This window comes from Phocoena phocoena, chromosome 4 (assembly GCF_963924675.1).
Source record: "Phocoena phocoena chromosome 4, mPhoPho1.1, whole genome shotgun sequence".
Taxonomy (NCBI): domain Eukaryota; kingdom Metazoa; phylum Chordata; class Mammalia; order Artiodactyla; family Phocoenidae; genus Phocoena; species Phocoena phocoena.
Window position 1 is genome coordinate 146352655 of NC_089222.1, and position 11815 is coordinate 146364469.

At 50.4% G+C, this 11815-nt stretch overlaps 2 protein-coding genes across 5 annotated transcripts in view; one reads left to right on the forward strand and one right to left on the reverse strand.

Annotated features, from left to right (window-relative positions):
• Positions 1-5938, reverse strand: part of MCM3AP (minichromosome maintenance complex component 3 associated protein) — a 42308-nt gene extending 36370 nt beyond the window's left edge. Inside the window, exons 1-5 of the mRNA XM_065876142.1 lie at positions 4717-5938; positions 4248-4471; positions 2037-2115; positions 1673-1814; positions 412-602 (exon numbers count right to left, since the gene is read on the reverse strand). Coding sequence (XP_065732214.1) covers positions 412-602; positions 1673-1814; positions 2037-2115; positions 4248-4471; positions 4717-5938 — 1858 coding nt within the window. The remainder of the gene's footprint in view (positions 1-411; positions 603-1672; positions 1815-2036; positions 2116-4247; positions 4472-4716) is intronic.
• A 1465-nt stretch (positions 5939-7403) lies between these two features.
• On the forward strand, positions 7404-11152 carry YBEY (ybeY metalloendoribonuclease). Of its 4 annotated transcripts, none has more exons than XM_065876852.1 (4): positions 7404-7613; positions 8613-8741; positions 9958-10026; positions 11066-11152. In XM_065876852.1, the coding sequence occupies exons 1-4, from the start codon at positions 7404-7406 to the stop codon at positions 11150-11152; spliced, it is 495 nt and encodes a 164-aa protein (XP_065732924.1). The 4 variants fall into 4 exon arrangements, with proteins under 4 accessions (XP_065732924.1, XP_065732926.1, XP_065732925.1 ...); XM_065876854.1 differs by having other exon boundaries at positions 7404-7478; XM_065876853.1 differs by lacking the exon at positions 8613-8741.
• The last annotated feature ends 663 nt before the right edge of the window (positions 11153-11815 follow it).

Here is an 11815-nt window from a genome sequence, read left to right on the forward strand (position 1 = left end):
ATACTGACTCTACAGGACTTCAGTACCTGGGAAATCAGCCCTTTGTCTGTGATGAGCTACAGATTTTTCCCCTGGATTGACATCTTTTATTTGTGTAGTTTTATTTGTGGTGATTTCTGTTAAATAGGAAGTTTTTATTTTTTTAATGTGTGCTTTCTCAATATCTAAAAACTGCCCTTTTAAATTATTTAATCTAGCATGGATCAATGGTTTGTTGCCTTTCTTCCAAAAACAAAATTACATTACAAACACATCTGCACTACCTCCATGTCTACATTCACGGCCTCAGGAGACTAGAAAGCAACAGAGATCATACGTGCAGACTCAACGGCAGTGGAGCCCACAGACGGAAGTCACCCCTTCCCTCATGGCTCCCGAGAAGACCGCCTCAGCCGAGTCGCAGCCCCGTACCTTGCCGCATGACTCTGTCCCTCTGGTCGAGCAGGCGGTACTTCTCCTCGGATGTCTCAGCCACAGTACCTATCAGGGCACTGAGAGAGGACACACACAGCCCAAGACCCTCGGAGCCCTCGGAGCCCTCGTCAAACGGGTCTCCCTCAAACTGAGGGGGCTTCAGAAGACTCGGCTTCTTCACTGGAGAGCTACAAGGAAGATGACATGCTAAGAGCTGTGTGTCCATCAGGCATTCGGGTCATTTCCACATCCGAACACTTCCCTTATCCTCCAAGATACCCTGCTCCTCTACAGCTGGGAAGGCCAGCGCTGAAGAGAGGCCGCCTTGACGACACTGGCGATGACGTGAAGGCATTACTCATACTGCGCGTAATTCGTGTTCTTCAAAAGTGAGATGCGCCCATTTAAACAGCTGAAATGAATTATCTGTAGACTTCTATCTCAAAGAAATGAAACTAACAGTGGAATAAAAGAACGTTTTAACGCCATGAGAAAATACCATGCCTACACGTTTTCATACACAGCTCCCCTTCAGTAGAAGGATGTACTAAAAAGAACCGGGCGTTCTCTGTCAGCTTCCCCATGTTCTAGCTGGCTTTCAACATTCCGTGAACTTGAATGTCAAAGAAGATGTAAGGAAAGGAAAAAACAAAAGCAAATTCGCAACTAAACTGGTGACTGCAAAACGTGAGGGAAACTATGCGTTGACCAAAATATGTGAAGAAGGATTGAACAGAAGCAGGCCTGATGTGAAAGGAAGGTGAGGTCACACGGGAGTCTGAGGCCAGGAGCCAAGGGGAGGGAGGGAGGGAGGAGCCTTCGGGAACAGAGATTCCACACACACGGGGAGGTCTCTGAAGTGCACACCGAGTGCCAGACCTGGCCTGAGAGCTGCACACGGCTGCAAAGCTGTAACTGCTAGAAGCGATTATTAGGAACACGTGGTTTACAGCCAATTAGACGTTTTAAGGGGAAAAGCGATCACCTATACACGTATACGTCAGACGGGCTGACGACAGCGACTGCCTGGGCTGTGGGACTGAGGGAGGTGAGGCGCCCGGGCCTTTCCAGGGCCTCCTCCCTCTTCCCCTTCCGCAGGCCCTCTTCCCACCCTTCAGCCCCTACTTAGGTGCCAGCATATCACCCGCTTCCCTTTCATGCTGTCATGATGGCTATGAAATCCCTCCTGTTCAGTGACAGTAGAAGTCACAGAACCCACTTGCCCTGTAAAACAGGCATTCGGAAGGACCAGCCGCACCTTTTATTCAGGCTGCCGGCTGCAGCCCTGGCCACGGGCTTGCCAAGAGGGGAGTGCTGAAAGGGTGTGTCCTCGGTGCCCGGGCCAGCTTCACCGTCACCTGGCTGCTTCTCCTTGAGGGAAAAGGGTTTCTTGTTGGGACCTGAGGACACAAGAGTCACAACAGAGTTTATGATATCACAAGTCACTCGACACTGGACTTTACTTTTTCTTGAAAAAGTAATATTGTAATTGTGACAGGATGTTACAAAGGATCCCAAGGAAATACTACAAGGCAGCCCCACCCCCCCCCCACCCCACTCAAAGCTCGAAGGCCTTGCACACAAAGCAGCAGAGACTGTGCAAAGATCAACTGAAAACTCACTTGTTTTTTTCTTGTGCCAGAAGATGGCCATATCCTTATGCAAACCTTTCCCCTTCTTCCTAGCCAGGGCTGCAGATGCCTGGAAAACAGTCCACAACACAAAGTACGAGGACATCAGGAGGCCAAAGGAAAGGAAGGTCTCAAATGCAATTAGCAGAATTCTATGCAGTGGAGCTACATCTCTGCCAGCCACATGTTCTGACACACCATCTGCCTTCAGCCCGGCAGCCAAGCCCTCACCTACCTTGCCTGTCTCGCAAGCATGTATTTGCCCTTCTCCTTTTCGAAATTCATCACTTTACTATGACAGAACCCATAAACTTGGCCTCACTGGCATTTGGTGAGATGAGCCTCACCAGCTGACTTGCTATACAGGAACAGAAAGACAGCCAAGCCACTTAAACCCAAAAGGAAGCCACAGAATGACACCCACGGGGGACAATTTACCATAAAATGTACATACACAAAACCAACTATATGTTAGTATACCTATAGATGTACCTATGAAAATGTTTAGGAAAACACTCACCACGCTAGATACTGGTGCTTGCTCTAACGGGAGAGATGGGGGTGATGAAGGACCTCAACTTTCCATTATCAATGAACCGCTTACAATGACAATGTATTTATATATTTTATTTTTTACGTATTTTTTTAGGGTTCAGCTGGAAGAAAAAGCACATTGCAATAGCTAGAAAATAACTTTAAAAAAATGAGGATTGCTGTACGACCCAGCAATTCCACTCCTAAGTATATACCCAACAGAATTGAAAGCAGGGTCTTGAAGAGATATTTGCACACCATATTCATGGAGGCAGTATTCGCAATACACAAAAGATGGAAACAACCCACGTCCGTGGACAGATGAAATGTGGTAGCATACAATGGAAGAAAAGAATGAAATACAGCCATGTGAATGAACCTTGAAGACATTATGCTAAGTGAAATAAGCCAGACACAAAAGGACAAATATTGCATGATTCCACTTATCTGAAGTATCTAGAACAGGCAAATTCATAGAGCTAGAAAGTAGCTGAGAGGTCACCAGGGGCTGGGAGAAGGAAGGAATGGGGAGTTACTGCTTAATGGTTACAGAGTTTCTGTTTCAGAGGATGAAAACGTCCTGGAACTAGACAATGTAATGGCTGTATAACACTGGGAACGTAATTAATGCTGCTAAATTGAGAAAAAAAAATCAACAGAAGGGAATAAATGGCAACCCCCTAAAACTGCACATTTTTTTGGCACAGAACTTCCACTCTCAGGAATTTAAACAAAGGATATATTCAGAAACATATGCACAAAAATGTCCACAAACAGAAAGTTAGCCAAGTAGGTAAACAGGATAGAATGCCATGTAGCACTTAACAACCCCATCCTCAGCTACACTGTTCATGGATTTCAGAAGCTACTAAAGATTACCACGTGAAGAGGTTACCAAACGGTATATGTGGTTGTGACCCCATCTGCGTAAAAACAACGTGACTATGTATTTACAAAGACGTCTACCATGATCTTCATAGTTGATATCTTAGAGGATAGAACTATGGGTGATTTTGTGCCCCCTGCCATAGGACTTTCTGGGTTTTTTCCCTATGTTGACAGGTAATAAATACTTCTATCATTCAAAAAAGTATGAAAACATGCTTTGTAAATTTCTATAGAACATAATTTTTCCCCACAAGAATATTCAGAAAAAATAACAAGATATATAAAGCTACATAGTGTGAGCAGCTCATGTACGTGTGCACCCTGCAACCAATGTGTTACACGCATACGTGCACATACACAGATTTAAAGTCAAGGTATATAAGCGATTAACAGCAGTTCTCCCTGGAGGATGGGGTTACAAGAAGATTTTACCTTTCCTGCATTGCTCTGAACGTTTACAGTGATCATGTACTATAACTACATAAAATCAAAAACAAAACAAGAAAACTCAAGCCTGAAAAAGTGCTATGTGGTTACAGGGACACTCCCACGTGACCTCGCGGGAATCATTCGCCCAGCATTTCTGAACACCGCACTCAGTGGGGACTGCAAGCTTCTCCCAAATGACTCTAACTTATGAAATAGATAGTGCTATTCCAGTCTCTCTAAGTCAAGACATTAGAGTACTTTTCTAAATTCTAGCAAGCAAATAAACTGATAGATTTTAAAAAACAGGTTTTAAAGTGACAAAGTTCCCTTTAACTTTGTCGGAGTACTCACGTGGTCGAAAAAATACACCACTGCAAGCTTTTTGCTGCGCCTGGTATAGATGCGCTGCACTTTAGCAATTTTGCCAAAGTGCTTCTCCAGAGTGGTTCTGTCATTGAGAGAGTCAGGGATGTTCTTGCACTGGATCGCTGTGACTTCAGCAGGAGACAAGCCCCCAAGACTGTCTGTGCTCTCACTTCTTTTACTCTGACAGCCAGGAGTTCCTCTTAGAGAATCTAGGGGATCACAGAACGGGGACAGAAATGTATCAGATGCAATGTTTTCAAACAATAGGAGGCATCAAGCAGGTAAGAGCAAAGGAAATTTTCATGGATGTAAGACCTGCTCTGAGATCCTATGGTATGTTAGGATCCCTAATGTTTACAGGGGGGTTACTACGAAATTCAAACTAACATCCAGGGAAATTTACCAAGAACTTGCCAGCAGAATTTACCGTACTTTGTACATTTTTAGAACGCACCTTCTTTTTTATCTCTACTTTCAGTTTCTTCCTCTTTATTCACACCTGGAAGCCGGGATGGTGCCAGGACAGACTGACTGCCTCCTGGGATGGCCAAGTGGTCATTTTCCCCAGACTCGGCACAGCCAGTTTCCTTTTTAGATTCCTTGTTGCCCAGACGACCTACTTCTTTATTGCTTTTGAAGACATCCTGTATTGTCCGACCGAACAAAGTGCCTCCCCGGGGTCGATTCAAGCGGACGGGTCGTTTATCTGGAGGATGATCGCCCCTTAGCAGAGGGTCCAAATCTTCTGCTGCATCATGACCGTGCCTCCTTGGGGACCGGTCCTGGTCCTCCTTCCTTTTCAGTCCTTTCATGAGGCTGGGAAGTGGCTCCATTTGGGAAACAGCTTCTTCACATCCTTGTCTGACACCTGTTTTGCTAACTGGGAAGGGTTCACCCAAGGACCCTGAAGAAGATATGGGGAAGCTAGTAAAGCCACTATTAGAACTTCCAAACAGTGCTTTTGGGCCTCTCTTCTCTTCCTCCACAGTCTGACTTGACAAAGCAGAAGTAAAGGCAGATGATGAAGAATTATTATTACCTGGTTTTGAAAAGGTAAAATTTGAATTGGTGGCTGAACTACTTGTCACCTGAGAAAAACAAAATGGTGCCAGTCCCCCATGTCCACTACTGACTGGGTGGGAAAATGTAAAAAGTCCGGAAGTAATTTGGTTCTGAGTTTTCGCTGGCTCGGATTCAGCCCCCAATATTGGTCTGAACATTGAATTCTCCAGAGGTTTAAAGCTAAATTCTGTTTTCCCAAAACCAGAGCTTGCTACTTCTCCAGTCTCTGGTCCAAAAGAAGAAGTACTTGGGAATGCTCCAAGGTTGGGTGATTTAAAACTAAATCCTGGGTTTCCAGGCACAGATGAACTTGAAGACCCAGAGGTAGCTACAAAGGCCGGAATGTGTTCAAGTCCAGAAAAGAGTCCAACATTTGAGGTTTGGGAGAATCCTAATGTTTGCACTGAAGAAGGAGGACTTTGTCCAGAAGATGCTGGAAAGCTGGACACCTGTGAAAATCCTGGGCTCTTCCCGGATAATGTATTGTTTTGTCCAAAAAGAGAGGGCTGACCAAACCGAAATGGTGGCTTAGCTTGAAATGTCCCTATGGAACCACTAGAAGATGGTGGAAAAGCACTAGGCTGCTGCCCACTGAAAGGATTAGCTGGATTCATCTTCTGATCCAATTACTGGAAGGTAATAAATACGCGCAGAAAAGTAGTCCCCTTCCTCAAACGATCTGTTCAGCTAGGGAGCCCCCCCCCTCATCTTCACAATACGCTGAAAGACAAAATTTCAGACCATCACAGCTATGCAGTGCTGGAAGACTAAGAAAAGAAATTTAATCACATGTCAGGTAAAGCAAAGGGCTAAGTATTCTTATTTTCTGAGAGCCAACTGGTGGGGTTGTTTTGTTTTGGTTTGGTTTCGAGCGCGGGGTAGAAGTTGGTACAAATAAATTACTTTGTTACGGAGCTTTAAAGCATGAGCGTCTAAAACTAAAAACAAAAATTCAAAACATTTTACTGAATCGGTAAATTCACGGTAAAACCTCAAATAACAATATGAAAATACATGCCGTTACTCTTTTCAACTTAAAGACAGGAGGTTTCTGACGTCTTTCAATCTCGACAGCCAGAGAATTAGAATGCAACACTGTTAAAACATTAGTGTTTCAGTGTTTCCTCCCGTCTAATTTTTCTCCGAGTAACCAGAGCACCAAATACTCTTTCCAGACAAAGAAATAAGTTGCGTTTTTACACGCGGGCGATTACCCCCAGGAGCTGGCTTGAAGAACATGAGTGCTCACGCAGAAAGGCTGCCCCACCCCAGACCGCCGAGGGACAGGGGCACCGGTGCAGCGCAAGCCAAACCTCGGGCGGCGCGGTGGGTGGCCCCGCACCCGCTGTGCTCCCCCCCGCGCCCCCAGTGCCCTCCCGGCGCCCCTGGCCCCCCCCCACTCCGTCAGCGACACGGATGCGGCGGCGGCACAGGGGGAGACCTCCGCCCGCCCGGGCCCCGCGCCGCGCTCAACGTCCGGCTCAGGGACGCCGCCGCCCGCCGTCCCACGGCCCCTTGGCGCCGGGCTGGAGCCGCCCGCAAGGACCGCGACAGCCGGAGACTCACCGTTTCACTGCGCGCAGCGAGCAGAAAGCTACGCGGCCCCACTTCCGGTCCGTCCCGCGCCTGGGCCCCGACGCGCTCGGATTCCGCCTTCTGGCCGGGCGGCGGCGGCGGAGCTTCTGGTACGCGGCGTCCAGGCCCGGGCCCACCGGCTTCCGCCCGGTAAGTTCCTCCTCCCCAAAGAGGGGCGGCGGGCGTTCCCCGCGGGCGGCCCGGAGCCGACGGGGCGCTCTCCGCCCCGCCCCCACTGTGCACTCCTTCACCGTTGGGCCCTTCCTCCCCGCTGCCCCGGTTTCCTAGTGGCTGTTGACGTCTGTCTGGCGCGCCTGACTCCACGGCGTGTACACGTCCTTCCGTGTTATGGCTTCCTTATGGTGAAAGGCACATTCCATGACGTTTTTCAACGAATTCCACCAAACAAGATGAATTGAGTGTGTGCGCGCGGGTGTTTCTACAGAATTTAGGATGGCTTTCTGATTCGTCTGCCTTTTCTAGGGCGCAGTGGCTCCGGCCGCGATGAGCTTGGTTGTGAGGAACCTGCAGCGGGCGGTGCCCCTCAGGCGGGCGCGGCTCCGCGAGAAGGTGCAGGCGGTGCGGAGAGCCCTGGGGGTGCAGAGGTTCGACCTGGGGGTCGTCTGTGTCGACAACAGAAAGATTCAGCAGATTAATAGAATTTACAGAGACAAAAATACCCCAACAGATGTGCTTTCCTTTCCATTTTACGAGGTAAAAGCTGTTTTCCTGTTCCTGTCTGGCCTACCTTCCTCTGTAAATCCCTGTTAATTATAGCACAGACACGATTTTAAGTTTTACTTTGAAAAATTTCAAATACACACAAAATGAGAGAGTACCGTGTGACCATCCCCTATTGATCAGATCCTACCGCTGGAGGAGGGGAGGTGACTGCCCCCCCGACCCCACGTTCTGTATCAGTGAATTAAAGAGAAAGTGCTTCTGCGGTTTTAAGTGTGACTCAATAATGCATATGTATAGATGGAAAACTTTTAAATAACTCTGAGAATAAAAGGACAGAATTGGGTGACTATTTTAAACAAAGCCATGATATCTGTCAGGTCACTACCTATGTTATGTGAATGATCCATCCGAGGCTCCCCACACTGTTCGTAACAGCATAAATTGAGGCAGCCCTTTCGGAAGGCAATCTGGCAGATTTCTTGAAGTAAATCTTGATTACTGTTTAATCCACTAGTGTCACACCTAAGGAAATAAATGGGAAGAAAATAAAATGTTCAATGTGTAACATAAAAACGTATTAAAGTATCTACTTATCATCCTTCCTGATAGGAAGTAAAAATACTGACACCCTAAATATCAAGCCATAGGTGACTGGCTTCGTGTGAACAGGCCCCAACTGAATGGACTGGTCTTTATGGTCTTTATGTGGGAAAATGAGAAAGATCATTTGTTTAGGACAAAACAACAACTGGAAAAAACAGAAACGTAAGCTTGTGTCGATGTGGTGATTTAGCTCCATAGAAGTTAGGGAGCTGGGTGGTTGTGCCTTAGGAAGAATGAAAGAAACGGAAGGTTCATTCGACAGGGTGGGAACATCTTCAGTCAGTCGTGTGCAGTGTCTCTGCCACAGTTCGCAACTTGTCTGCCTGGAACTAGCGGCACAGGGTCTTGCGGGGTGAAATCTGTAGGCCTGTGGTCGGTTAGTGTTGTGAGGTCGAGTTCTCCAAATGTGTGTTTCCTCATTTTCAGAACCTGAAAGCAGGGGACATTCCGCAGCCTGAGTTTCCAGACGACTATAATTTAGGAGACATCTTCCTGGGAGTGGAGTATGTCTTCCAGCACTGCAAAGAGAATGAAGATTACTATGACGTCCTGACTGTAAGTGCTGAAATGACAGATCCTGATTGGCAAAGCAAAGGCTGATGTCCTCCATCCAGGCCATGAGAAGAGGTGGAGGCGACACGGGCATACACACCATCGTCCTCATGTAGGACAGAGGTTACTGGGGGAGACCCACAGGCAGGGGCAGCGCCCTCTCACCATCCCTCAGAGAGGAGAGCCTGGGCCGTGGGGTCTGCGTGCCCCATGGCACTGCTGGGTGAGGGGAGAGGACAGGGCGCATCTACGTGGATAACTGAAGGGGGAGCCCCAAAAGCGGCTTTGCTCTTAGCTTCACCTCTGGAGGTCAGCAGGCTGTGCTGAGCCAGCTCGGACCTGCTGCGTGAGCTTCTTACCAAACCTTCCAAAGCAGGCAGGATTCTGGCCTCCAGGACCTTCAGGTCTGTCTCCTCAGCTTGATGCCACGAAGGGCGGTGGGAGTGTTCTGGAAAGTGGCGTGTGATTGAGTCGTGTTTTAACGTTCCTCTGGATTCGATTGAGGTGTTTTCCTTTGGCTGAACAGCCACACCCTGAATTATCATCTTTGGGGAGCCTAGTGCTTCCGAGGCTTGAAGCAGAGCTTAGAGCTTCCCAGCAAGACGCCCTGTGCTGCCAGGAGGAGGGTGTGCCTTCTCCCTGGGAGTTGGGGCAACTGCAGCATAGACAGGACTAGTCAGCACAGGTCTCAGCTCTGGGATCTCTGTGGCCAGCAGCTGTACACCCCTGGGGGCTCTGGGCTGGGGGGCACTTGTGGACCTCTTCCACTCCCCCACACCTCCTGAGGATTCTCTTGCCCCCAGCGGAGGGCCAGCCCACACTCCTAGGGCCCTCATCCCCCGGCACAGGGCCAGGCCAAGCCACTGTCCTCCCAGCTGGTGCCCCAGTGCACGTTGGCACCTTCTAACAGCCTGGGGTACCTTCCCCCTTCCCCTGCCCTGGTCCTCCGTGTCTCCACAGCTACCCACCCGTCTGCCCCTTCCCCACCCCAGAGGAGGTCCTGATCTCCACATCCTGCCACGGGCCAGGCCTACTGCCGCTCCCCAGACCCCACCCCTGTGACCTCACCACCTGCCCACAGCCCTGCCTGGGCCCGGAGGAAGCTTCCTAACCTCCCACCAGGCATCCACTGAGCTCTCCCTGACTTCCTGCCCCTCCTCCCTGGCTCATGGCTTGGTCCTGACCGCCCCCTGAGGCAGCTTCTTAATTGTTCTGACAGGTGACTGCCACCCACGGGCTCTGTCACCTGCTGGGCTTCACACACAGCACGGAGGCCGAGTGGCAGAAGGTAGGAGCCATCCCCTGTCCCCAGCACACACACGGGGGGCATTGCAGCCCGAGGCCCCAGGAGCCGGGGCTGCACCACCTGCCCCTTGCAGTCAAGTATGAAAACCAAATGGAGAAGCGCAGTGAAATAAGGAACTTACAATGCCTGCTTTATAAAAATGACAGTGTTTGTCTTAAATATTGGACGCTCTAAATGCTGTTAACTGCATTGTTTATTCACTGTTGAAAGAAAGGTCTGAGGAGAGACGCTACATTCCATAAATTCTATAAAATTCAAATGGCTTCAAGTTAAAAAACCTTTACAAGAGACAGTGTGATGGTATTTGTCAGTGGAAACGGGACTTAGAGCGTGCGGGTGTCTGATCCAGACCTGTTAGGTAAAGTTCTGTTTCCTGGAAGGCTGCCAGTGTTTACTCTGTCTGTGAAGGTCTGCGTTGGTAGATGCACCGTATTGTGTTTTATTAACTCGAATTACATTCATAATCACATGGGTTCCCTGAACAGCATAGAAGAAAAGCATTTTTTCCTTAACGAGGGAGTCTCCGGGCAGTGGGCCTCTCCCCGGCCTTCCTAGGCTGCTGGGTCCACACGGGCCACACCCTGGCTCCCCCCCACGCCCCCGCCCAGCCCTGCTGTGGCCGCCTGGCTCCCCTGCGCAGCCCCACTGCTTCCCACACGCAGGCAGCATCTCAGGAAAGCCTCCAGCGCGCTTCCCACTGGCCTGCCCTTTCCCCGGGGGGCCGTCCTCACCCCTGCTCCCGTGCTTTCGGGGCCGGGCCACCCAGTCTGGCCCCTTCTCCTGCGACCGAGGCAGGCGCTCCTCTTCATGCACAGACCACCGCCCCAGCACCTGTTCCCAGCCCCCTGCTGGCTGCAGGGTTCACACACCACCGGGCAGCACGGCGGTGCTCCCTGTGCACTGGGACCGTGGCCTGCCTTGGGCTGTGTGGAAGGCCCCGGGCCTCGGGGAGGGAACCCCAGGGCCCGAGGAGGCCAGGCCTCTGGGCCAATCTGGACCTGTTTCTGCCCCTTTCTTTCAGATGTACCAGAAGGAGAAGCAGGTTCTTGAGGAGCTGAGCAAGCACACAGGGACCAGGCTTCAGCCCCTGAGCAGGGACCTCTTCTGACCGAAGTGCCACCGTGTGGAGGGAAAGTGGATACCCCCCCCCGGGCCCCAGGGATCAGGGCTCCCCGCGCAGAGGTCCCTGCTGGGCACTGCTGTCCTGTGGGGCTGCACAAGTGCCAGCCCTAGCAGGCGCTGAATTCCACGAGTGGAATTTGCCTCTTAAAACACGAGAGAAGGGCTTCCCTGGTGGCGCAGTGGTTGAGAGTCCGCCTGCTGATGCAGGGGACGCGGGTTCGTGCCCCGGTCCGGGAGGATCCCACATGCCGCGGAGCGGCTGGGCCCGTGAGCCATGGCCGCTGGGCCTGCGCGTCTGGAGCCTGTGCTCCGCAACGAGAGAGGCCACAGCAGTGAGAGGCCCACGTACCACAAAAAACAAAAACAAAAAACGCGAGAGAAATTTCCACTCATTTCTTTGTTCAGGACACAGTAGGTGTGTTATTTTCAGTGTTGTAAATAAAATAGTTCCAAGTGCTCAGGATGCAGAGGTGGGGCGTGTCGGCCACCTCCTCCCTGCGGCTCTGCCTTTGACAAAGAGGCATCTCCCACATCTGCATCCCTTCAGGACAAATCAAGCAGCCCAGGTGGGCCTGCCCCCACTTCCCGTTGCAATCCTGCTGGATTCGGTCCCATCCAGTTCTCAGGAGCGCTGGGGCCTGGAGCCTTT